Below are 26,242 nucleotides of genomic sequence, written 5' to 3'. Positions count from 1 at the left end.
TGGAAAAAGCAGGAAATGGGAGTTGAGGATCATCAGATCAGCCATGATCTCATGAAGTGGTGGGGCAGATTCAATGGACTGATGACGTACTTCTGCTCCTAGGACTGAGGGTAAGAAAACATGAGTGAGGTACCCCGCTGATCACCAGCATCAATTACATTACAACAAACTATTAGCTGTCCAGGGATGGAATACTGCAGACTTCACAGAAAATAAATCAATCTCTATTGAACTATACACAGGCCAAAGAGACAGCCAGCCTTGGGACAGTTTCAACTAACCATATGTTGGGTTGGTTGTTCACATTCTGGCATTAAAAAAACAGAAACAATGCAGAGAATTGGCAGACATACATTTATAGGGAAAACATTCCCATTCAGCACATCCGCAACACCCAACCTATAAAGATAAACCACTGCAGATGCTGAAAAAAACGTGAAACAAAATCAGAAATTTCTGAAGGAACTTAGCAGATCTGGCAGCATATGCTGAGTTCGCCCACACACATCGCCAACCCAGTCCCCTTTCCTTGCCATCCCTCTACCCATTCCTCCTTCCCCTCACACCCCCCCCCCATTCCTCACCAACCCACCCATCACGCTCAAACAGCCCTTCCCCTCTCACTTCTAGTCACTCCAACTCTGATACAGCTCCCGTCACTCTTAATCTCCGCCACACTCACGCTATTGTGACTCACCACCTACCACTAACCTCCCTCCCCCCCCCCCTTTTCTTTCCAACAGTCCTTTCACTGCATCTCCCTGCCAGTTCTTTTCCTTCCGGTAAGCGCAGATTCTTTTGCTAACATACCTCGGTAACAGGAATGCTCCATTTAGACACCTCCGCGGCGATACCGGCCCTGATAAGGCTGAGTAAAGCCAAACAAACCCAAGCGTACCATTTGTTTCCTGTTAGTAGGCCCAGCATTTTGTTTACCCCCAAATCAACAGACGCCATGTCCCAGTGCCACAACACAAAACGTCACTTCCGCCTCCGGCTCCGTGCACTGCAGACCTCCCACCAAGAGGTGGGGAGCAAACGGCCCCGGGCATTCCCATCAGCAGCTGGAGCCCGCCCCACCATGGCACCGCCCACCAGTGGGAGGAGCCGCCCGACCAGCTGGCGACGGTCGCCTCTGGACCTCCCACCACCAGGTGGGGCTCACTTCAGCTGAGGGGGGGGGGGGGAGGCGTCAGCGTGCCGAAGTTATTTGTGTTCGTTACGCAGCGCCTTGTGTTCAGTAAATAGCGATGGTCGGAGTGTGGGTCCGTTTCAACTTCGGAGGAAATGCAGTTAGTTCTGCTGTTCCTTGTTTGTACTTCATTCAGTCCGACCCTGTAATCACTGCCCACCCCTTTCTCCCAACACTCGGATGGGTGATGGTGTATGCGCAGTTTACAATTGCGGTATAATTGATTCGGCCATGTCAGCAATTTCAGAGAGAACAAAATTCGTTACTTATCTGGGGGTTTGATTTTGGGCTAGGATAAATTGCAACATCTTAAAACTCCCTACGAATTCATGCATGGCCTTTTCTTAGGACTTAAGCACAGAATAGTATAGCAAAGGGACAGGCTGTTCGGCCCACGTCTCTCTGTCGACCGTGATGCTGATCTAAACTGCACATGATCCGTATTCTCGGCCTATTGACGTCGCTGTTTAAATGTCTCAACCTTTGCTCATTTCTTCTTTTACTACCTACACCACGTTCCAGACCGCTATCACATTCTGTGTTTAAAAAAAACTTGTAGCAACTCCTTTAAACTTGCCTCCTCTCACCTCACATCTATGCCTCCCGTATTTGAATTTTCCACTAGGAAAGAGACTGACTATCCAAACCTTTCAGAATTTTGTATGCCCCTCAGCCTCTGACAATTCTGGTGAAAATAATCCAGATTTGTCTCATCTCGCTTTGTAATTAACACACTCCAATCCAGGCAACATATTGGTTAAACCTCTCCACCCTTTCTAAAGCCTCCACATCCTTCTTATAGTTACCCATCACAATCTCTGTAATACTTATCTCCACACTCTAATGAATTGAATTTATTGTCACTTGTACTGAAGCACAGTGAAAAGCTTTGTCTTGCAAGCAATACAGGCAGGTCACATAGTTAATTCTGGCCTTTTGAAAATCCCCAATTGTAGTCACCATGCTTATGTTCTGGAATGCCTTTGATTCTAACTCTCCTAACAAACAGTCTCATGGACCAAGCTTTTAGTGATCTAACCTCTCCTTTTTTGTGGCTTCGTGACATGTTTTAGCTCTTAAACACTTTGGGTTGTTTTTATTATGCTAAGGATATAATACAAATGCAATTTGTTACTGTTACAAAGACAAGTGGGTTTCTTTTTATGTGTTTTCACAGGTGGACCTACCTGTTGCATAGAATAGATTAGCAATTTATTGTCAGTTGCATTATGAAAAATACAGTGAGATGTGCATAAGTTACCACAAATTGGCATTCTTTTAATTGAAATCATAAAAAGAAATAATTGAAACAAAGTTAGGTCAGAGTTTGTCTTTTCTTTCCTCCATGGCAATCTGGATTTATGGAGTGGCCATGAGACAATGTTACTGAAGCTGTCCTGATGACACCAAAGCAAAGATTTCCAGACCGGACCCACCATGCTGCTTTTACCGAAGCAAGGAGGGACAGACAGGATCCATCAAGTCGCCAACGCTGAAGCCATCGCCACTTCAGTCACCACCTGAAGCTGCCGCGATAGCCGTGAGGAATGAACTAGAAGCACCATGTAGAAACCGCCTTGCTGCCAGGAGGAATAGACCAGACCCACCGATGATGAAGCCGACGATAAAACTGCGGCCACAATGGCCACGAGGAACTGCTATCTGGATCTGCCATGCTGCTGCAGCAGGCCCTCACCACCACCTTCCTCTGCCACAGCTGCAGAAAAGAACAAAAGAAAAAGGAAGAAACAAAACAAAAAAAAAACAATGAGTGCGGCTGGCCCAGCTAAGCAGGAGCATATGGGCACCCAGCTGACCACTTCCTATCCGACCGTTGCCAACACCTTTTAAGTTATCTAGTTATCATTTGCATGCCTAAATGCTTGGGTAGCCTGAGTCCAGTTGCCAGTGGGGAACTGTTAATATTTTCGTCTGACCAAAAATTGGCACCAAGGAATGAATATAGCATATGAAAAAAAAGACTGGTTGAATTGTTCCAATATGTAATGTGAATTTGAAATTCAAGACTTGGGTAGACTAAAAAGAGTTTTGCTGTGCCATTGATGTGGTGTATGCAGATACTTGATATCTGAAGTGGAAAAGAGCTTACAGTGTTGATATCCCCTATTTTAATTGTAAAAATGCCTTTCTTAACGAGGAGCTGATAAATAGAAATGGTGAAGAGCAAGTCCATCTCCATATTCCCCAACCTATCTCAACTTCAAAACATAACTTCTAATCACTGGTAGTTATTATTATGTTATAAAGAGCCAAAATAGCTTAAGGTTTATTAGGTTTCCTGATGACATGAATAATGTTTATTTTTGAAATTGCAGTCACCTAAATTCAGCCTACATTTCCCAGAAACCCTTTTTCTGATGGGTCAAAGCAGTCAAAACCAAGAGAGGAGAAGCCTGTGAGCACTCAGTGGAGCGTCGGAAAAATAAGTCTTCTCGTAAAGAGACCACCTGTTCAAACACTTCATGTTGACAGTCTAGCAGCACGGGAGAAAGAGTTTTCCAGCAAAGAGCAAACATAAGATGGCGTCTAATGTTCAAAATACCGAGGAAACCAGGTACAGTTAAAGAGTCTGTAACATTTGTCAGTTGACTGACGTAGATCATTTATTTGGATTGGCAGTTACTTTATTCATTTTGCTTTATAACTAAGATCTATTTTTAACACTCCTACTATCTACCTTTATAGTTACAGCTCTATATAGGTTATATTTTTAAAACTCTCACATTGGATGTAGGCATTTCAAGCAAGGTCAAAATTTATTGCCTGTTCCCAATTGCCCTTGACAGAGTGATGGGAAGCAGCCTTCTTCAGCCTCTGCTGTCCATTCGGGGCTGGGTAGTTGTGAGGTAGGTACACTCACAGTGCTGTAAGGAGGGGAATTCACAGATTTTTACCCAACAACAGTGAAGGAACGGTAGTAAATTTCCTCATCAGGAGGGTGAGTGGCTTGGAGGGGAACTTATAGGTGATGGTGTTCCCATGTATCTGTGCCTTTGTGTTTCCAGGTGGTAGACCTTCTGAGTCTGTAAGATGTTAACCTAACAAACATGGGAAAAAGCAGTCCGTGGAAACTTGACAAGTTAATGGATTCTAATACAGCAAGGGCAGGGGAATTACCTAAAGTGTGATGTCACATGCTATCATGGAAACAGAAATTCCTGCCTTGATTTCATAGATGTTTTATGAACAGCGAATACGGAAGTTGCTCATCTAACTAAGGATCAAAATGAAAGATAGTTCATAGGTTTCTGACAAAGCAATTAACTTTGTTACTTGAAGTAACTATATAGGCAACTGTGGACATGAAAACAGAAGAAATAGAAGCAGGAGTAGGCCATTTATGACTTCCAAACCTAATCCATCATTCAGTAAGGTTGTGGCTGATCTGTCCCTGTCTTTAACTTCTTTTTCATGCCAACTCGTCATAGCCCTCAGCTCCTGATATTTTAAAAATCTACCCATGCTCTCTTTAAACAATTATAGTCATCTAACTTCCACAGTTCCCTGCAGGAGAGAATTCCAAATAATCATTACGATCTGGGAGAATAAATTCCTTTGCACCTCAGTCTAAAACATGTGCCCCCTCTAACTATATCCCCCTTGTTTGAGATTCTCCCACTAGTGGAAGCATCTTTAACATCTACACTGTCAAGCCATTATGATCTTTTATGTATCACAAAGATCAACCCTCATTCTTTTAACTCTAATAAAAAAAAATGACCTAAACTGTTTAGCCATTTGGATACAGAGAGAACAAGCCATTTGGATACAGAATTGGGTCGAAGGTAGAAGATAGAGGGTGACGGCGGACGGTTGCTTTTCAGACTGGAGGCCTGTGACCAGTTGTATGCCTGGATCAGTTCTAGGTCCACTGCTTTTCATTGTTTATGTAAATGATTTGAATGTGACAATAGGAGGTATAGGTAGTAAGTTTGGAGATAACACCAAAATTGAACGTGTAGTGGTCAGCAATGAAGGTTAACTTAGAGTATAAGGGGATCTTGATCAGATGGGCTGAGGAGTGGCAGATGGAGTTTTATTTAGATAAATGTGAGGTGCTACATTTTGGAAAGGTAAATCTTAGCAGGACTTATATACATAATGATAAGGTCCTGGGGAGTGTTGCTGAACAAAGAGACCTTGGAGTGCAGGTTCATAGTTCCTTGAAAGTTGACTTGCAGGTAGATAGGATTGTGAAGAAGGCATTTGGTATGTTTTCTTTTATTGGTCAGAGTATTGAGTATAGGAGTTTGGAGGTCATGTTGTGGCTGTACAGGACATTGGTTAGGCCACTTCTGGAATACTGTGCAATTCTAGTCTTCCCTCCTATCGGAAGGACCTTGTGAAACTTGGAAGGGTTCACAAAAGATTAACAAGGATGTTGCCAGGGTTGGAGGATTTAAGTTAGAGAGAGAGACTGAATAGATTTTAGTTGTTTCCCTGGAGCATTGGAGGCTGAAGGGTGACCTTATAGAGGTTTATAAAATCATGAAGGGCTTGGGTAGGGTAAATAGACAAGGGGTAGGGGAGTTCAGAACTAGGGTGCATAGGTTTTGGGGCAATGTTTTTACACAGACAGTAGTGCATGTTTGGAATGAGCTGCCAGAGGAAGTGGTGGATGCTTGTACAATTACAGCATTTCAAAGGCATCTGGATGGGTATGTGATTCGGAAGGGTTTGGTGGGATATGGACCAAGTGCTGGCAAATGGGACTAGGTTAGGATAGGATATCTGGTCAGCATGAACAAGTTGGACTGAAGAGCCTGTTTCTGTGATGATGTACATATCTATGACTACTTACAAACATATATGTAAATAAGCAAGACACAAGTATTGTGGATGGGCAAGAAAAAAAAGTCAAAGTAGCACAATTCTAGCAGCAGTTCCAGATCACAAACATCAGTGAATTGTTTCATTTTGGCTTTCTTTCAACTCCTTCCAATTCTTTGCTAATGTCATGAGGTTGTGGATAGAGTAACTCTCAGTCTTTTAACTAACTGCTTGAGGATTTGTACTTTCACTGTCTCTGAAGGTTTTCTTCCTTTTTCCCCATCTATAAAGGACTTGCAGTAAGAACGTCTTCAAGAGAAAGTTGAGGGAGAATAGGGAATTTTCTTTTACTTCTTCACACACAATGGTGAGAAAGAGCGAGAGATAGATGGATGCTTTCTCTTCCCAGATGGACACTTCTCTCCATTTCTTTCTGGGATTTATATATTAATCAACTAAAACCTCTTCTCCATTCTTACAGATTAATAGTTATCTAGCATTGTTCAATACTTTCATATAAGTTGTATGACCCTGTGATCTTTACTTATAACTTCTGTGTCCAATGTTTTTGGTCTCACTTGCTGCCTGACAAAGGAATGGGGCTCGGAAAGCTTGCTGTTTCAAATAAACCTGTTGGACTATAACCCGGTGGTGTATGATTTTTGGTAAAGTTAGGCGGCATTGTATACCGTGTAGATAATATCATAAAATTAAAAAAGGGCTTTGATAGTATAGATGAATTGGCAAACCTATGACAGATGGAATTCAGGTTATCCAATGTGGAACGAGAAAGCATAGATCATGGGAACTTATTATTGAATTGAATCGAATTGAATTTATAGTCACGTGTACCGAGGTACAGTGAAAAGCTTTGTCTTGTGAGCAATACAGACAGATCACAGAGTTAAGTAGCATAGATAATAAATGATAGGTTCAGATGCCATATCACTTGCCCTTCACTCCTCCCTTAAACATCTTGACACCTAGAACAGCTTCATAAGAATCCTACTCATTGACAGCAGTTCAGCTTTCAACACTATTATCCCCTCGAGACTGATTACTAAACTTAGTGATCTTGGACTAAGCCCCACTCTCTGCAACTGGATCCTCAGTTTTCTGTCCCACAGGCCACAATCATTGAAGATTGGGGGCAATATTTCATCCTCACCAACACTCAACAATGGAGCCCCCCAGGGAGGCATACTCAGCTCCCTACTGTACTCACCGTGTACCCATGACTGCATCGCCACATACCAGATTAAAGCCATTTACAAGTTTGTTGATGATATCACCATAGTCGGTCGAATCTCAGATGGCAATGAAACAGACTGCAGACGAGAGGTGGAAGACCTGGAAAAATGGTGCACTGAGAACAACGTGTATATTGTTTCCGGTGATGATGATGATCCCAATGATATCTTGATTACATTCCGCGTGGTCATAGGGGAGAGATCAAGGTTGTTTCTGTTGTTATCTTTTCTCTAATTACTGAATAGTTTTGAACTAATTTAATGTATATAACATAGCCCTCCCCCACTTTTTATTTTAAAAGAAATAGGAATGTGAACCCCATGTGGAATGTTAAGTCAGGTTTTAGAGGCCTGGTAGGCTCCAATCTCAGTTTCTGACCGTGGAGTGGTCAGAAAAGACTGAAATGAGGTGGTCATCGTGACCAACAAATTAAGTGTAAGGACAAAGTGGGTGGTTGTGACCTGTGAAGGAAATTTGAAGATGAAGATGAAGGAAATGTGAAGGTGAAGATGAAATGGCTGTTATGACCATGGGCAGAATCTGATATGGAGATTATATCCAATGAACGACGCTGGAGAAACCAAAGAATTGTAACCTGCTTAATCCCATCAGCACATCCAAGAATAAGAGTTAGTCCCACTGGGACCACAGAGTCTTGTGAAATGCTTGTGAGTTTGGAACATCAGAAACAGTTGCACCTCACCTTGGGTGGCTTTCAGGAGCTGTTTCATTATCTGGATTAATGAATTAGTGCATTTGTTAAATAGGCAGCCAACAGAGACCCATCAGTCTGTCGTTAATCCTTGGTTTCTGGGGGCATAGTAATATTGTAGGATCCCGGTTCCCATGTCTATGTCCTGTCATTCCCTCAAGTGGTGATGCCCTGAATTTTGGCCATTACCATTCGACAGTCTAGTTCAGTCTGCTTTCTCTGGTCCGTACTAGCCTTTTAGTATTGTCACATAGTGACAATATACCGGCCACTACAGTGGACAGCTCGAACTGACAACCGGAAGCGGCAGAGGCAGGCCACTATAAATACCGGAGAAAACAGCACAGAAGCGCTTCACAGGAGGCTCCCAAGCACTGAGGATGTCACCGAGACAGGGGACGAAACGTTTGCAAGACAAATTCCCAGCTCGGTGAACAGAACCACAACAACGAGCACCCGAGCTACAAATCTTCTACCAAACTTTGAGTATTGTCACATAGCCATGTTGTGGATACGCTGTCTGGTGTCCGGGTTATAATGAGTTGGGGTCTTTCGATGGCTTTGTCCATCAGGGAGTTATTGGGGAGTTCTCTCGTGTCTAGACTTGGGAATGTGTAACATGTCCGTGCTGTGAGTCACTAGTGAATCATTCCGATCTGTTAAAGAATCCTCCATTATGTCAATCAGATTGTCTGGGTGTCCCTTGGGCATTGAAGCTGCAGTTGGTTGTAGTGATGGAAGAGTATAAGTTTCGTCAGGGGTTCAGTCTGATTGAGAGGAAGTGTTCGGGGTTGTCCTTGGTGTCTGGGCTTACCTTGGTCTTGTCATTTGTTCGAGGGCAGTGTCATCCATCATATATATATCAAGATGGTGAGAGTGGCTGTGTTGAGTGCCAGAAGCTTTTAATATGAGTTGGCTAGTGTCCACGGCATCGACTGGTTCCTGCCAAATTGGGGGTTGGTGACTCCCTCTATCCCTGGTTACTGTGGCTGTGAGTGCAGCTGCACATGAGCCCTACATTCTCATGCATACTGTCCTATGTTCCCCTGCTGTGTCCCTTTGTCTCTTCCTGTCGCTGTGTAAGATGGAACTGGGTTCCTTTGTTAAGAGTTCCCCTTCTCCCTCTATTCCTCCACACCGGACCCTGGTTGGAGATTCGGAAAGGAAGCAATTTCCTTTCTTTCTCTGTTCTACTCTTGTTTAGTTCATGGACTTCTTTCTCCCACACCTGGGACATTCTTCTCAGCACCCATGCCACATAGTGGCTTAGCTCTGCAGGATCGAAATTCATATATGCCTTCCTGCTCTCTTCGGTGGCTTGGGAAACTGTGAGTCCTAGCCCACTTAGTTGAGTCAGCCTTAGATAACTGATCCCTGTTTAAGTGTCGAAAAGTGCACCCATAAACAACTGGCAAAGGCAGTCAATGTCCCCCTTTCTTTTGTCTGCACTTGTTTACCCCGTCTACCCAATTGCTGTTAGGATCACCTTTTCCATATCGTTGAGGGTTCCATCGCCTGCATTTAGTGGGGCTGGGACTGCAAACTGCACTGATTGGCTCAGATACATTACAATGAGTTTTTCTTTCTCTCTCTCATCCAACCCATGTAAACTTTTGTTGCCTGACCCTTTCAAAGAATATAAATGGATCAGCCATGGCTCAAAATCTGGAAACATGTTAGCAATTTCTGCTAATTGTGCCACCGTAAATGTGGTGGTGAATGTTATGGCTGAGCCATCAGTGTTTTTTTTTACCCCCCCAGTCCGTCTTTCTGTGGTACTCGGGTTCATTGTGACAAGGGATGTCCCCAGGGGTGCTGAAAGAGTTGACTTCTCTGGGAAGGGTGGGGACTGACCCCGAGCCTTCGTGTACATGGCGTATTGCTGTGTATCTTTCCTGAGCTCATCCCAGTCTATCTCCTATCCTTCTCTTCCCTCTTTGACTTTCCCATATGTGCATTGCTGATTGAGAGTTAGGCTTTTAATTTCTCAATCTCATGCAGGCACTTAGTGTGGTTTGAGGTTGCCTGTTTCTTCCCCCTATATGCCTGGTGCATTACCTTTACTGAATCTGCACATTTATTTCTTAATTGACTCACTTCCTTCTCAGTGACCTCTTTAGCTGACACTGTACGCTGGGTATCTTGGGATGCTCTCTCACACTTGGTTTGGAATTCCCCCTTGTGTAGTAGGTTTGCCTGATTTCTTTGGTCCTCAGCCGTGTTTTTCAGTTATAACTCCATGATTTCCCTTTTTGCGTCCTCTAATTCTTTACAGACTGTCTTCAGTTATAAATATATAAAATGGAAAAGGGTGGCTAAAGTGGATATAGGTCCCTTGCAGGATGAGAAAGGGGAATTAATATTGGGTAATGCTGAAACGGCTGAGGCCTTGAATAACTATTTTGTGTCAGTCTTCACAGTGGAAGATATGTCTAACATGTCATAGAATGATATTAAGGCTATGATGGGAGGTGAGGACCTCAAATCAGTTATTATCACTAAAGGGATGGTGTTGAGCAAACTTGAGGGTTTAAAAGTAGATAAATCCTCTGGTCCTGATCCCAAGGTGCTGAAAGAAATGGTGGAAACTATAGTAGATGCTTTAGTGGTAATTTATAGGACCCTGGGCAAGTCCCAGTGGATTGGAGGAGAGCGAATGTCATGCTGCTGTTTAAAAAAGGGTGTAGGCAAAAGGCAGGTAACTATAGGCCACTTAATTTAACATTTGTAGTCAGGAAAATGCTGGAGGCTATCATTAAAGAAGAAATAGTGAGACATTGGAATGGAAAGGGTTCCAACATGCGCATGCAGCTTGGATTCAGGAAGGGAAGGTCATGTTTGACAATCTTACTACAATTCTTTGAGGATGTAACAAGCATGGTGGATGGAGGGGAACAGGTGGAAGTTGTATACTTGGATTTACAGAAAGCATTCAATAAGGTGCTGCATAAAAGACTGATCTATTAGATAAGCATGCATGAAGTTGCAGTGAATTAGCATGGATAGACGACTGGTTATCCAATAGAAAGCAGAGAGTTGGGCTACGAGGGTGTTTCTCTGGTTGGAGATCTTTGGTGAGCGGGGTGCCGCAGGAGTTGGTGTTGGGCTGGCAACTGTTCATGATGCATATGAATGGTTTGGAAAAGGAGACTGAGTTTGTTGATGACAGTAAATTGAGTGGAAAGGCAAACTGTCCAAGAGGATGTGGAGGGTGTGCAGAGAGAGTTAGAATGATAGAATCCGTAGAATCATAGGATCCCTACAGTGTGGAAACAGACCATTTGGCCCAACAAGTTCACACTGACCCTCTGAAGAGTACCCCACCCAGACCCATTCCCCTTCCCTATTACTCTACATTTACCCCTGACTAAAACACCTAACCTACACATCCCTGAACACTATGGGCAATTTAGCATGGCCAATCACCCAACCATCTAAGTTAGATAGGTTAAGTGAGTGGCCGATATATTGGCCTGGCAGATAGATTGCAATGTTGGTAAATGTGAAGTAAAAATGATAGGTCAGAGTACTATTTAAATGGTGAAAGATTGCAGCATATTGTTGTGCAGAGGGACATTGGAATGCTCATACATGAATCGCTAAAAGTTGATTTACAGGTGCAACAGGTAATCAGGAAGATAAATGGAACATTACTTGCTGAGGGATTGAATTTAAGAACAGGGAGGTTCTGCTGCGATTTTGTATAAGGTGTTGGTGAGGCTGCACCTGCAGTATTGTGAGCAGTCCTTATTTGAGGAATGATATCCTGGCTTTGGAGGTGATGCAGAGGAGGTTCACCACATTTATTCCAGAGATGAAGGGGTTACCCTATGAGGAGAGGTTGAGCCGTGTGGGGCGCTCAAATTTAGAAGAATGAGAGGGGATCTTCTGGAAACATATAAAATTATGAAAGGGATAGATAAGACTCAGGCAGGCAAGTTGTTTCCGCTGCTGGGTGTGAGTAGGACTACGGAGACATGGCCTCAATATTCGGGGGAGTAGATTTAGGACAGATGAGGAGGAACTGCTTTTGCCAGAGAGTAGTGAATCTATGGAATTCTCTGCCCAAGGAAGCAGTAGAAGTAGCATCAGTAAATATATTCATGACACAAGACACAATATATTCAGGTTAGATGGGTTTTTGCATGGTAGAGGAATTAAGGGTTATGGGGATAATGCAGTTTGGAGGAGCTGAGACGGTAGATATCTCAGCTATGATTTTAATGAATGGTGAGCAGGCTCAGCAGGCCAAATCACCTACTCGTACTTCTATTACTATGATTCAAAGTTTGTGAGAAGATTTGTAGCTTGGGTGCTCGTTGTCATGGTTCTGTTCGCCAAGCTGGGAATTTGTGTTGCAGACGTTTCGTCCCCTGAATAGGTGACATCCTCAGTGCTTGGGAGCCTCCTGTGAAGCGCTTCTGTGATGTTTCCTCCGGCATTTATAGTGGTTTGTATCTGCCGCTTCTGGTTGTCAGTTCCAGCTGTCCGCTGCAGTGGCCGATATATTGGGTTCAGGTGGATGTGTTTGTTGATAGAATCTGTGGATGAGTGCCATGCCTCTAGGAATTCCCTGGCTGTTCTCTGTTTGGCTTGTCCTATAATAGTAGTGTTGTCCCACTCGAACTCGTTGCCTGTCATCTGCGTGTGTGGCTACTAAGGATAGCTGGTTGTGTCGTTTCGTGGCTAGTTGATGTTCGTGGATACAGATCGTTAGCTGTCTTCCTGTTTGTCCTATGTAGTGTTTTGTGCAGTCCTTGCATGGGATTTTGTACATTACAGCAGGAAAAACATCTTCCGGCAAGTCAGCGGATATCTCTGGGAGAGGGAGAAGCTCCTCCAAGCTCCACTCAGAAAGTAGAAATTACAGGAAATGGGATTTCCACCAAGACCTTGTGTCAGGCGACATGGATGAGGTAGGATGTAGTTTGGGGGTCGCTCCTCGGGAATGTTGTAAATTTATATATTTTGGTTTCCTAAATTTGGTCGTTACACACCCTTTTTACTCCGTTTGGCTATTTTTTCTAAATACGATCCATTTTTACCTGTATCCTTTCAAATGGCGACTTGTTGAACAAAAATTGAGTCAGCCAAGTCCAGTTGTGCTAGGCTGCACCATTTACCTAAGCCTGAGTCTCTGGAGAAGCCGGATACTAATAAAGCCATATTACGTAGCATTAAGGACATGATGGACGATATGTGGGCTGAAATTATTACCAAGTTTGAATCCATAATTTCAGAGACGGTTAAAAAGGAGTTGACAACTGCACTGAAGTGCTGGAGGAAAAAGTTTCTTCGCAATGCGGGACTATTTTGGATCTGCAACAACAGCTAATAAGTATAATAACCAGACAGCTAACCTCCAAGAGAATGTTAGTGTGTTATCTGCTATGATTGAGTCTCTGACTAAGAAATGTGAAGACTTGGAGGCCCGCTCCAAGTGGAGGGTCCTCGCCCCACATAATTTATGGCCCAGTCTTTACCGGACTTGCTCAGACTTGAGGCTAAACCCGTGTTGGACAGGGCTCATCGCACTCTGCATACTAAACTTAAAGAAAGCAAGTTTCTTGCCAATGGTCATCAACCAGTTTCAAGTGAGAAACCAGATTCTACGCCGTGCTGAAGGTGATTCTCCCCTTGTATATAATGGAAGAAGAGTATACATTTTTCTGGATTTAACCCCGACTGTGGCTAAGCAGTATGTGGCTTTTAGGTGAAAGTGAGGGCTGCAGATGCTGGAGATCAGAGTCAAGATTAGAGTGGTGCTGCAAAAACACAGCAGGTCAGGCAGCATCTGAGGAGCAGGAAAATTGACGTTTCGGGCAAAAGCCCTTCATCATTCCTGAAACGACAATTTCCCTGCTCCTCGGATGCTGCCTGACCTGCTGTGCTTTTCCAGCACCAATCTTATCTTGACCCTGAGTATGTGGCTTTTGCCAAGGTAAAGAAGAAACTACATTCATGACCAAATGCTAAATTTGGCCTTCGTTATCCTGCGATATTACATATAATTTTGCCCAGCAGCCGAGCTCATAAGTTTGATGACCCAGGTTGGGCTATGGACTTTGTGAATAAAAACCTTCAAAAGATTGCGGTTCCAGAGCCAGAATGATGGTTGGGCTCAACTAGGCCGTTTAGACATTAGCTTTCACTACCACAGACAAAAATTACTTTTCCCACTGAGCAGATGAAGATGGTTGGTATCCTGTGTTTACGGACTTGGAATTGGTATTCTTCTTATATTTGACTTCATTCATCAAGAAGTACATGTTTTCTTACTCAAGAATTTATTTTGTCGAGAGGTTGATCAGTTGGTACCAAAGACTGTAGAATGTAATTGTTTCACTGTGTATAGTACAGTTTTTAATACATTTACATTTTTAGTCATTTTTGCTTTGTAATTTTGGTACAGTTAACTTTTACATTCCCTGAAGCCGCCATGTAGCTCATGTGAGCTACAAAAGATGACAGGTTCTTTTTTTACTATGGAGCAAGAGATCACGCACCAATCTAGAGAGTGTTTCTGCTGGGAGGGGGGAGAGGTTGGTGGGTGGGGGCAATGCTGCTATGGGGGGTGGTGGAGTTTGTTTTGTTATGAAGGGAATAGGGAGGGAGGGTGGCACATACTTTTACAAGTTTACGTCTCTTTATCTCTTATTGCATATTTGGGGTTTTACTGGTGATTATTACATATTCAAAGTTTAGTAGAAGATTTGTAGCTCGGGTGCTTGTTGTGGTTCTGTTCGCCGAGCTGGGAATTTGTCTTGCAAACGTTTCGTCCCCTGTCTAGGTGACATCGTCAGTGCTTGGAAGCCTCCTGTGAAGCGCTTCTGTGCTGTTTTCTCCGGTATTTATAGTGGCCTGTCTCTGCCACTTCCGGTTGTCAGTTCGAGCTGTCCACTGTAGTGGCCGGTATATTGGGTCCAGGTCGATGTGTTTGTTGATAGAGTCTGTGGATGAGTGCCATGCCTCTAGGAATTCCCTGGCTGTTCTCTGTTTGGCTTGCCCTGTAATGGTGGTATTGTCCCAGTCGAATTCATGTTGCTTGTCATCTGTGTGTGTGGCTACTAAGGATAGCTGGTCGTGTCGTTTCGTGGCTAGTTGGTGTTCGTGTATACGGATCGTTAACTGTCTTCCTGTTTGTCCGATGTAGTGTTTTCTGCAGTCCTTGCATGGGATTTTATATACTACATTAGTTTTGCTCATGTTGGGTATCGGGTCCTTTGTTCTGGTGAGTTGTTGTCTGAGCGTGGCTGTTGGTTTGTGTGCTGTTATGAGTCCTAGTGGTCGCAGTAGTCTGGCTGTCAGTTCAGAAATGCTCCTGATGTATGGTAGTGTGGCTAGTCCTTTGGGTTGCGGCATGTACTCGTTCTGTTGTCTCTCCCTTAGGCATCTGTTGATGAAATTGTGAGGGTATCTGTTTTTGGCAAATACTTTGTATAGGTGTTCCTCTTCTTCTTTTTGTAGTTCTGGTGTGCTGCAGTGTGTTGTGGCCCTTTTGAATAGTGTCCTGATGCAACTTCGTTTGTGTGTGTTGGGGTGGTTGCTTTCATAGTTCAGGACTTGGTCTGTGTGTGTGGCTTTCCTGTAAACCTTGGTGGTGAATTCTCCGTTCGGTGTTCTCTGTACCATCACGTCTAGGAAGGGGAGTTGGTTGTCCTTTTCTTCCTCTCTAGTGAATCGGATTCCACTGAGTGTGGCGTTGATGATCTGGTGTGTGTTCTCTATTTCTGTGTTTTTAATTATTACGAAGGTGTCATCCATGTATCTGACCCAGAGTTTGGGTTGAAGTTGTGGTAAGACTGTTTGTTCTAACCTTTGCATTACTGCTTCTGCTATGAGTCCAGAGATCGGTGAGCCCATGGGCGTTCCGTTGATTTGTTCGTATATTTGGTTATTACACTTTTATACATATTGATTTCTTTTTGGTGGATGACAGACTGCTCACATTCATTTCTGGTTGCAAATATGATTCAATTGTTTTATCAGACCATGCATCTGTCTCTTTGAACGTTCGCTTTCAGAAGTTTCTTAATACATGCCCACCTTGGCATCTCAATGCACACTCTTAGAGGAAGATTTTGTTAATTTTGTCTCTCAAGGGATAGATTTTTAAAAAATAATTAACAAAATCCTAGACATTACAGCTTCCTTGCTGTGGGAAACCCTGAAGACTTTTGTCCGGGTGAAATAATTTCTTATGCAGCAAATATATTTCTTGTAAACATTTCTGCAAGTATCTATTTCTGCAAGTTTGCTCTAAAAATGGATGAATCCACGTAGGATTCTGTAAATTCCTTTTTTAGATTAGAATCAGTCTGAACTTTGGGGCACAGACAGCTTCACACAGGGCACCTCACACCCTCGGTGCATTATCTGGGCCAACATGGCGCGTTTTGTTAAAGTTCACTTAAGAATGTAACTTTAAGAAAGTTCTGGAATTTGCATATGAAAGAACTGAAACCAACGTGCCCATTCTAAACGATGAGAGACCTAACAAACAATATATAATTTCAGTTACATCACACTGTAAACTTTTGCTATAAATTCTGTGTCCTACAATCTTATACTCCACAACCACCTCATGAAGGAGCAGCGCTCTGAAAGTTAGTGCTTCCAAATGAACCTGTTGGACTATAACCTAGTACTGTGTGATTTTTAACTTGGTACACCCTAGTCCAACACCAGCACCTCCAAATCACAAAAGAAAAATTGACGTGGTTAGCACAACATCTGTCTCAATTAGATTCTCTTTATGCAAGCTCTACGTCTTCAGAAGTATGTAAAGAATGCATATCCATACAGGCCATGTTATAATGTCCCAATACACCACTAAGCTTTTACTTCACTCTAGGTCTAAATTTTATGAACAAGGAGATGGAACTAGTCAATTGTTGGCACATCACTTGCGCCAGATGTCCTTATCTCAATTAATCCCACACATTAATGCTAATTCAGGCGTCATGTCAGACCTGTTAGAAATCCACAAGACTTTTAAGGAATTTTACGGTTCAGTTTATTCATCTGAATGTTCTTCTGCTACAGCAGATTTTGATAAGATTAATGTTCCTACTATTGATCAAAATGTGGCAAAGGAATTGGAACAACCAACCACAACAATAGAACTTGAGGCTTTAGGGAAAATATTATTTCTTGGATCTAACTACTCTATACATCACCGCAGGCCTCTGTCATGACCAATAACGTGAGTTCTAGTTACTTCTACATTTATCGTTCCACAAGACAACGAGTCCACTGCTGTTTGCCATTGTACTTGAACCTCTGTCTGTTGCTCTATGGACTCATCCTGATTTCTCTGGCATCATTAGAAGTGGTGTGGAGTTCAAGGTTGCCCTTGATGAAGATGACCTTTTGCTATTTGTCTCAAACTTACCTCTCTCCATTCCCACTGGACTTTCAGTTTTAGAATCTTTCAGGAAGATTTCTGTGTATAAATTGATGTTTAGCAAAAGTGAGATATTTGCTATCAATAAGCCTGCCAGGGAATACCCACTGGATAACTTACCATTTAAAATTGCCAACTCTAGTTTTATTTATCTAGGTGTATACATGACAGATACACTAGGCAATTTGTACAGGAAAAGGTTTGGACCATTGCTGGTACAAATTAAACTAGACTTCAAACGATGGTGTCCCCTTAATTTGTCTGTTGCTGCTAGAATTAATTCCATTAAAATGAATATTGTTCCATAATTTTCTTATTTATTTCAATACCAACTTTACCCCCTCTTTCCTTTTTCCGTAAAGTTGATAGTCTCATTCTTGAATTTATTTGAGATAAAAAAAACTCCTAGGTTATGAAAACAGTTGTTACAGAGGCCTAAGATACTTAGTGGAATGAAGCTGCTGAATATTTTGTTATTGGGCAGCAAACATTAGAAATTTGAACTGTTGGCTCCAATATGAGAACCTTGATGCTCTCCGAATTTGATAGATTAGATTAGATTCCCTACAGTGTGGAAACAGGCCCTTTAGCCCAACAAACCCACACCGACCCTCTGAAGAGCAAACCACCCAGACCAATTTCCCTACATTTACCCCTGACTAATGCGCCTAACATTACAGGCAACTTAGCATGGCCAATTCACTTAACCTGCCCATCTTTGGACTGTGGGAGGAAACCAACGCAGACACGGGGAGAATGTGCAATCTCTACACAGAGAGTCGCCCAAGGCTGGAACCGAACCTGGGACCCTGGTGCTGTGAGACAGCAATGCTAACCACTGAGCCATAGTGCCACCCCACAGTGGACTGTTGGTTGACTATTGAGGCAAATTCCACCCGTACTGTAACATAGTAGACTTTATTGTATTCACCTCTCCTTTCTTCAACCTCTATTTACACAAGCAATGTAATTGTTTTATCCCGTCTTCAAATTTGGTTTAGATTTAACTGATACTTTGGCTTTCAGTCATTTTCTACTAAGGCACCGTTGGTGGCAAATGATATTTTTCCTCCATCTTTAGTGGACAGTTCCTTTTCTGGTTGGGCTAAGTCAGGAATAAAAACTGTGAAAAATATATATGTTGGTGGCATTTTTGCACCTTTTCAACAATTAGTTGATAGGTGTTCAGTTCCTAAATGCCACTTACTTAGCTCCAAGTTCACAGTTTTGTCCGTAGTTCAGGTTTTTCCCACCCTTTCTAATGATTCTGATTTTTTTCATCTTTCTAGAATCGCTTTCTTCATTAAAGGGGGCTTTTTCAGCTATTTATCAAACATTCATAATATATGCTCAGATTCTGTTGATTCTGTTAAAGCTGTCTGGGAGGCAAATCTGGAAGAGGTAATTCCAGGTAATGTTTGGGATGAGATTTTACAAAGGGTGCACAGTTTTATTCAATGCAAGATTCTACACTCTGCCCACTACACCAAAGCTCGACTTGCAAAAATATTTGAGGAGGTGTGTCCGTCATGTGATCGGTGTCAACAAACACCAGCAAAGTATATGCTCTGGTTCTGGTTTTGCCTTTCTTTAAGTAGATACCAGACTGATATCTTTGACACCTTATCTAAGGTATCTGGCGAAAATCTTACTCCTAATGCTATTGTCACTTTGTTTGGGATGTCACCGTCTTTACCTAATCTTTCTTCCTCCGCAAATACATGATAGCATTCACTAGCCTATTGGCCAGAAGATTGATATTGTTAAAATGGAAATCCCTAATTCTGCCTACTCATACACACTGCGTTAGAATTGTGCTATACTTCCTTAAATTAGAAAAGATTATCCGTATCTAGCTCCTTTTATAAAAATCTGGAACCCTTTCCTTTCATATGTTAAGGGTGTTGTCTTTTTAACTGTTCCAGACCGAGGTATTTTCTATTGTGGCAATTTTTTTCTTTTTTTTTCTTTTGCTAATGCAGTCATCCTACTGCTGGTCGAACTTATTATGGTTTTTGTGCTTTGCATATGTTTGTTTATTAGGGTTGTTTGTAATTTTTTATCTCTTTTTGTATTTTGGGGGAAGTATATACCATGGGGAGGGTGGTCAGGGTTTTGTTTACAGTTGTTTATTGCTGGTGATTACACCTTGTTCTACTGTCATTTTTTTGAAGAAAAATCAATAAAAATCAAAAAGAAGCAATGATACAGTGATGAATTCCTGCTCCGTTCCAAACAGCACATCATTGCTGCGACCTTTTCAACTTTGATAGCCAGCTTCCCTTATATTTTCCTAAAATTATCCCAATATTTTTGTCTGAGGGATCCTGATCCCTTTTCTTCACTACAATAACATTCTGCCCATATAGGCCACTTTTTCTTAGTAATGAATTGCCTTAGCTTCTTTTCCCATATGGGACAATCTTCTACTCTGGCGCCTTTCTCTGCCATTCTCGATTAACTAAAGGGTATAGGGGGTGGATCAGACTGAGGGTACGGCTTTCACTATGTTCCGGTCCTAATCCCACCAGGTCTCTGCCGACATTTGGTGTTTTACCTTCCCTATTCGACTAAGGATCCCACGCACAAAGGAAACAGTCATTTGCTTGTTGGCTTTATCTTTCAAAGAACAGTTGAGTTTAGACCTTTCTATTCCCTTGGATTTACTTGAATCCCTGGCCTTCTCGTGGGCAACTGTCCTCTTAACAACCAGTTCAGGCAAAATCTCAAGGAATATTATGTTCCACAGACCTCGACTTCTTATCGAGGTCCCATCTGGGGTGCCAATTTGTTGCGCCTGCCACACAGTATGTTTTAACTCCTATATCTAGCAAAGAAACTGCAAGTCAACTTTTAATAATAAACAGTTATTTAACACAGTTAATACTATAACAACAAAATACACTATAAACTAACAATTTACACTATAAATCTCATCAACTATCTTGTGCTTTAACTTAACCCTCGATGATCATATACCACCACACTAGATGTTGGCCTTGATCTACATGGCAATGGTCATCTTCTCCCAATGGTCCCAGGACTGTCTTCTCTTCACAGTTGTCGGTCTCAAGTTACTGCTCCGGAAGGTGGTGTTACGGCTATTCTTATATTTAGTAGTTGTTGCAACCCTTTTGGGAGGGTCTTCGGTGTCCTCCAAGAGATCGATTGGGACTAGATCATCTTGACTAATTGGTCCCAATCGGACGTTGACATGTCGATGGCAGAATGGTCCTTGGGCATCCATTCCTGGAGGTGTAGGGTGCACATAGGTCAGGTAGCTCTCTCCAAATAAGAATGTGAGGCGCCCCTGTGTCTGGTAAACAACTCAAGGTTCCAATTGTCCTGGGGATGGCATTCAGGTTGATTCTATCTAGTACAAATTCAAGCACATATTGTATTGTTTGCAACTGCTGGGTTAATTATAAACTCTGTAGCTCCAGCCAGTCTGGATTCTGCAGCATGTTGATTAGCTCAGTCACTTTGGTCAAGGCTTGTCTCAGTTTCGCAGCATGCCTCATTTATTGTCCATTTTTCATAAATCCATCATTTTGAGTGGCTACATCATTGAAAAATTCCCACAGATAGGCTTACAAGGATGGTAAAAGCTCATGGGATCCAGGGTAACTTGGCATGTTGGATGATTAGCAGGAGACAGATGGTAATGATAGAAGTCTATTTGTATGAAGCTTGATGCCCACTGATCTACCACAGAGACCAGTTCTGGATCTCTCATTGATTATATATAAATTATAGATGAGAATGTGGGGTTGATGGTAAGTAAGTTTGCAGATGACACTAAGGTTAGTCGGGTGTTTACAAGTGTGAAAGAAAGTCTTGGGTTACAAGAGGATATAGACAGATTGGGCAGATCACTGGCAGATGGAACTTAACCCTGATAAGTGTGAAGTGATGTAATTTAGAAGAACTAACATGACAAAGGAGTATTCAATGAATGGCAAGACATTCGGAAGCTCAGAGGAACTTGAGTTGCTTGTCCACCGATCCCTGAAGGCAGAAGGGCAAGCTAATAGGGGAGTTAAAGTATACTGGACACATGCCTTAACAGGCTCATGCCCGAAATGTCGATTCTCCTGCTCCTTGGATGCTGCCTGACCTGCTGCGCTTTTCCAGCAACACATTTTCAGCACATGCCTTAACAGTCGAGGCATAGATTATAAGAGCAGGGAGGTTACATTGGAACTGTACAGGACTTTTGTTAGACCACAGCTGGAGTTGTGTGTGCAGTTCTGGTCACCACGCTATTGGGAGGATTTGCTTTCATTGGAGGGAGTGCAGAGGAAACTTGTGAGGGTGTTACCTGGCGTTGAGCATCACAGCTACAGGATGGCAGGATGGTCCTTGGGCATTCATTCCTGGAGGTTTGGAGGGTGAATCTGATTGTGGTATATAAGTTAATGAGGGCCATGGACAGGGTTGAAGTGTCAAATGCAAGGGTCTATAATTTTAAGGTGAAAGACAAGAGGATTAGAGGGGACTTGAGCAGAATGTTTTTCACCCAGGTAGAGGTTGGGAATACACTGCCTGGGTGGGTAGTTGAGGTGGGAAAGCTCACAACTTTTAAAAATGTACTTAGATGAGCACTTGAAGTGTAGTAACATTCAAGGCTATAGGCCTAGAGCTGGAAAGTGTAGGTTTAGTGTATTTTTGGTGATATAGACTCGATGGGCTGAAGGGCCTTTTTTTGAAATGTATGACTCATAGAACTAAAGAAAAAAAAGAATGGTAACAGTTGCAGGAAACTCACTAAGCATTTGTCCAGAGTGAGTGTAAATGCCAGAATACTTAATAGTTCTGTTTGAAAGTAAAACCATGAAGAACAACACTCAAACAAACTCATGGCTAAATAACAGTATCAAAATGGGGAACAGAGTACATGGTCTGATTGTTGAATTCAATCTTGGGTTCAGAAGGCTGTAAAGTGTCTAAATCAGAGAGCTTGTTAATCAAGCATGGGTTTATTCACTGGAACAGTACAGTGAGGACCAAAATGTGGGCATGAGAGCAAAATGCTGAATTAAAATAGCAAGCAGTAGAAGCTTGGGGCTACGCTTGGATATAAACGAAGGTGTTCTGTGAATTGGCCACCCAATTTGGTCTCCTAAATATAGAGGACACTGCATTGCTTAAAGTATTTTAAGTACAGAGGAACCTTGATTATCCTGCTTTCGATTATCCAAATATCAGATTATCCGGCAAGTTTGCAAGGACCCGATGCTTGGCTAAACAAGGTTATCCAGCATTTGATTATCCGGTATTCAATTAACCAAATGAAATACTCCCCACCCATGTCCTTCAAACACTTGAGGTTCTTCTGTATAGAAGCACGAACAAGACTAATTTTTTTTTCTATCCCTGACAGTGCACTTGCAGAAGTAGTTGAGAGCAACAAGTTCAAGACAACTGAGGACATTGCATTCTACAGGTATACCTCTGTTGCTGGAGGCGATCAGTTCAGTAATCTGTTGAGTCTAATTAAGATTTTGAGCTGTTCAAGGCAACGGCTGTTTCTGATAGCAGTAGTTTTTAAACCACAACAAGCTGGTTATCCAAAGCATGTAAACAAACAATATGCAGCTTTAACTATGAGATTAATCAATTTCCAGTATGGAATGGACTCAGAATTGGTAAAATTAATTAAGATAGCATGTCACTATCATTCCTATAGATGATGTAGCTGGAGGAGGACTTGAACTCAACTTTCTGACTCAAGAGAGGGAAACTGGACTGCTCCTTCAGTTAAGGATGATCAGAAGTATAAACAAAGTTTATATTTGACAAATTCAGAGAAACTGGAGAAACTCAGCAAGTCTGGCAGCATCTGTGACACGAGAAACATAGTTCATGCTTTGAATCCGATATGACTTGTTTGGAAAAGATATGTTGATTTTCTTCAGTACATTCTCTTTATATATTTGACTTTTATTTGATGAATATCAATGTTACTGAAATGAACCCTTGTGCCTGCATCAAGCACGCACTGGTCAAGTGGAGTTGAATCTATAATCAGCACTGTGGAAAGCTGACATGTCTCTGGATAAATTCGTAGTTTTTTTTCACTTATTTTCCCACCCCTTCAGGCGTCAGAAGAAGTTGTTGCCAGGAAATTCTCCATATCATGCCTTACTGGATACTCTCCAACTATCAAGCTACAAAGCCACACTACAGTTGCTTAATGAAGAGAATAAGGTTAATGTCAAAGTCGCAATGGTTTTGCTTTAATCCCTCATTGATCTCCAGTCGAATGATGCTTCAATGTTGCAAATGTTTAAATGCAGAATAATAAACTTACTGGTGTTTATTTCAAAGTGACACAATGGTTAGGATTTTTATCATTCTTTCATGAGATGTGGATGTTGCTAGCAAGACCAAAATTTGTGGCCCATCCTACTTACCCATGAACTGAATAGCTTATTTGGCTATTTGAGAGGACAGTTAGGAACCAGTCATATTATGTATATCTGGAATCATATGTAAGCTAGATCCAATAAAGCTGGCAGATTTACATTCCTGAGGGACATTAGAGACAGAGTGGACTTTTTTACAACAATAAGTTGTAATTTCCCATTACTGAGACTAACTTTATGTTTCTGATTTTTTAATTGTTGATTTAATTTTTTAAGTCCTAAATTGCCTTTAAATTAGGACTCTGATGAGGAGTAACCTAGACTCAACATTAACTTGCTTACTGTCCATGTTTGCTGCCTGACCTGCTGTGATCTCCAGCATTTGTTGTTTTCAGTACAGATTCCAGCATCTGCAGTAATTTGCTCCTACATTGGGTTTCGGGGTAAATATTTTGAGCCAGGATTTGCAGTCTGACAAGGCTAGCACAGCAAATGCTTATATCATGATATTCAGATAGTTGTCACAATTGCTGTTTTCGATTACATTCTTGTACATTTCCCCAGTCTTTGTAGCGTGCATGTCCTAGTTCTCTCCCTTCCAGCGGAGACAGGCAAGTTCACGTAGGAGTGCCGAGCTCCTGTGAGTTCAGCCGGTATAGCATCAGCAACTGGAGCTTTGCTCGTTTCAAGGGAGTCAGTAGCTTTGCTAAACTGATTTGCTGTGTGTTTCATATACAGACCTGCCACGACAAGTATGTTTCCTTGGTGAAAGTGTTCTCCTTGGAGTAGTATTAAGATAGCATTCTCCCACCTCTCCAGCTGTTTATTGCAGTTGGTGATGACTTCGTTTTCTTTGCTTATAGACCTGATGTCTCTGATGATGCTCCTGATATTTCCCGAGTCAAAGGACATCTTTAGTTAATCTCGCCAAGTTGTAACCAGTAAATTTTAGCCACACAATGCTTGTGATTGCTGCAAACTCAAGCTATGTCTGTCTACTCCCATCCATTTTTCCATGGCTATGGTCTAAATTCCACTCAAGTTGAAATCCCCAGTAATTGGCTGCCAAATAGGTTGCAACATTAGATTTTAAGGACTGTTGTAAAAGGAAAGCAATAGTGATGTTCAGGGATGGAATTCCAGAGCTTTGTGTCTCAGCTGTAGGCATAGTTACATGTAGTGGAGTGAATAAATTAGCAATGCACAAGAGATCAGAATTGGAAGTGGGTAGAAATCCTGGAGCGTTTTGTAAACTGTATTCGCCACCCATCTGCTCATATCCAAATTACTTATTGAAATGAGCCCAGATCCCTTGCACTTGTCTTTACTGATATCCTATAAATTAAATAAGTATCTACTTCCCATCATGCTTTTCTCTCCGAGCCTTACGATCCTATCAAAAGCTTCTGAAAATCTATATGAACAAATTCCACTGCATTTCTTTTGGACACAGTAGTTTCTTCAAAAATGACATAAGTTAACCGATCGTGGAGTCCCCTTTACAAATCCATGTGCTTTTACCCGGGCCTTCTAAGCACTTTGATATGAATTTTTAAGGGGTAGTTTTCCAAATACGTACTGGTAAAGGCATCTGCAGCTAGCACCGTTTCATGCCAAAAATATTTGAATATATTGCCTGTAATTTTCCATTCATGGATTTTGGTACATGAGAGGAAATGGGTCCATGGTTAAAAGATGTGAAGTAATCTTTGAAAGGAAACTGTGGAGCAGAGGATAACAATGGGAGAATACCCTGGCAGATGATAGACACTGTTGCAATGGATTAAATGCATAAAGTACTAATGGTGTGAATAGGGGAAAGAATCATGTGAGAGGTGTTGGCACAGTGATTATGTGATTGGACTGATAGTTTAGAGGCCCTTGCTAATGTTCTGAGACACCAGTCCATTTCTCACTATGATAGCTGATGGAATTATATTAAATTAATAAATCTTGAATGAAGTCTTAGTCTCAACGATGATGACCATGAAACTATTGTCAATTGTCATAAAACCCATCTATTCACTCATGTCCTTTACAAATGGAAAGATGCCATCCTTACCTGAATTTCAGTGGCTGAGTCCTTAATGTTGCTGACTGACCTGTATGAAAAACATGACATAAAGAACCAATCAGACTCCAACGATAGTCTTGGAGCCATAGAGTTGTACAGCATGGAAACAGACCCTTTGGTCCAACTAGTCCATGCCACTTCCTCTGGCAGCTCATTCCATACACGCGCTACTCTCTGCATGAGAAAGTTGCCCCTTGTGTCCCTTTTAAATCTTTCCCCTCTCACCCTAAACCTATGCCCTCTAGTTCTGGACTTCCCCCACCCCAGAAAAAAGATCTTGGCTATTTACCTTATCGACGCCCCTCATGATTTTATAAATTTTTATAAGGCTACCCCTCAGCCTCTGATGCTCCAGGGAAAATAACACCAGGCTATTCAGCCTCTCCCTTTAGCTTGATAACATTTGACATCAAGGACCAATTATGTCCAGAACAAAAAAAAATTCTCA

General features: G+C 42.0%; 2 protein-coding genes across 11 annotated transcripts in view; one reads left to right on the top strand and one right to left on the bottom strand.

Moving 5' to 3' along the window:
- LOC140476561 (transmembrane protein 87A-like) overlaps positions 1 to 1,004 on the bottom strand; it is a 68,577-nt gene extending 67,573 nt beyond the window's left edge. Inside the window, exon 1 of one of the 2 annotated variants that reach the window (XM_072569358.1) lies at positions 811 to 1,004. In XM_072569358.1, coding sequence (XP_072425459.1) covers positions 811 to 957 — 147 coding nt within the window. In that variant the 5' untranslated portion in view covers positions 958 to 1,004. The remainder of the gene's footprint in view (positions 1 to 810) is intronic. The other variant, XM_072569359.1, reaches the window with a different exon arrangement.
- A 184-nt stretch (positions 1,005 to 1,188) lies between these two features.
- Positions 1,189 to 26,242, top strand: part of LOC140476558 (neutral alpha-glucosidase C-like) — a 123,031-nt gene continuing 97,977 nt past the window's right edge. For 3 of the 9 annotated variants that reach the window (XM_072569349.1, XM_072569344.1, XM_072569354.1), the window contains exons 1-4: positions 1,189 to 1,292; positions 3,529 to 3,767; positions 22,736 to 22,798; positions 23,454 to 23,562. In XM_072569349.1, coding sequence (XP_072425450.1) covers positions 3,733 to 3,767; positions 22,736 to 22,798; positions 23,454 to 23,562 — 207 coding nt within the window. In that variant the 5' untranslated portion in view covers positions 1,189 to 1,292; positions 3,529 to 3,732. Of the gene's footprint in view, positions 1,385 to 3,528; positions 3,768 to 22,735; positions 22,799 to 23,453; positions 23,563 to 26,242 lie in introns of all 9 variants that reach the window. The other 6 variants (XM_072569347.1, XM_072569346.1, XM_072569348.1 and 3 more) reach the window with 6 other exon arrangements.

This window comes from Chiloscyllium punctatum, chromosome 4 (assembly GCF_047496795.1).
Source record: "Chiloscyllium punctatum isolate Juve2018m chromosome 4, sChiPun1.3, whole genome shotgun sequence".
Classification (NCBI taxonomy): domain Eukaryota; kingdom Metazoa; phylum Chordata; class Chondrichthyes; order Orectolobiformes; family Hemiscylliidae; genus Chiloscyllium; species Chiloscyllium punctatum.
The sequence above is the reverse complement of the archived record's forward strand: the minus strand, read 5'-3'. Positions and strand labels throughout refer to the sequence as shown.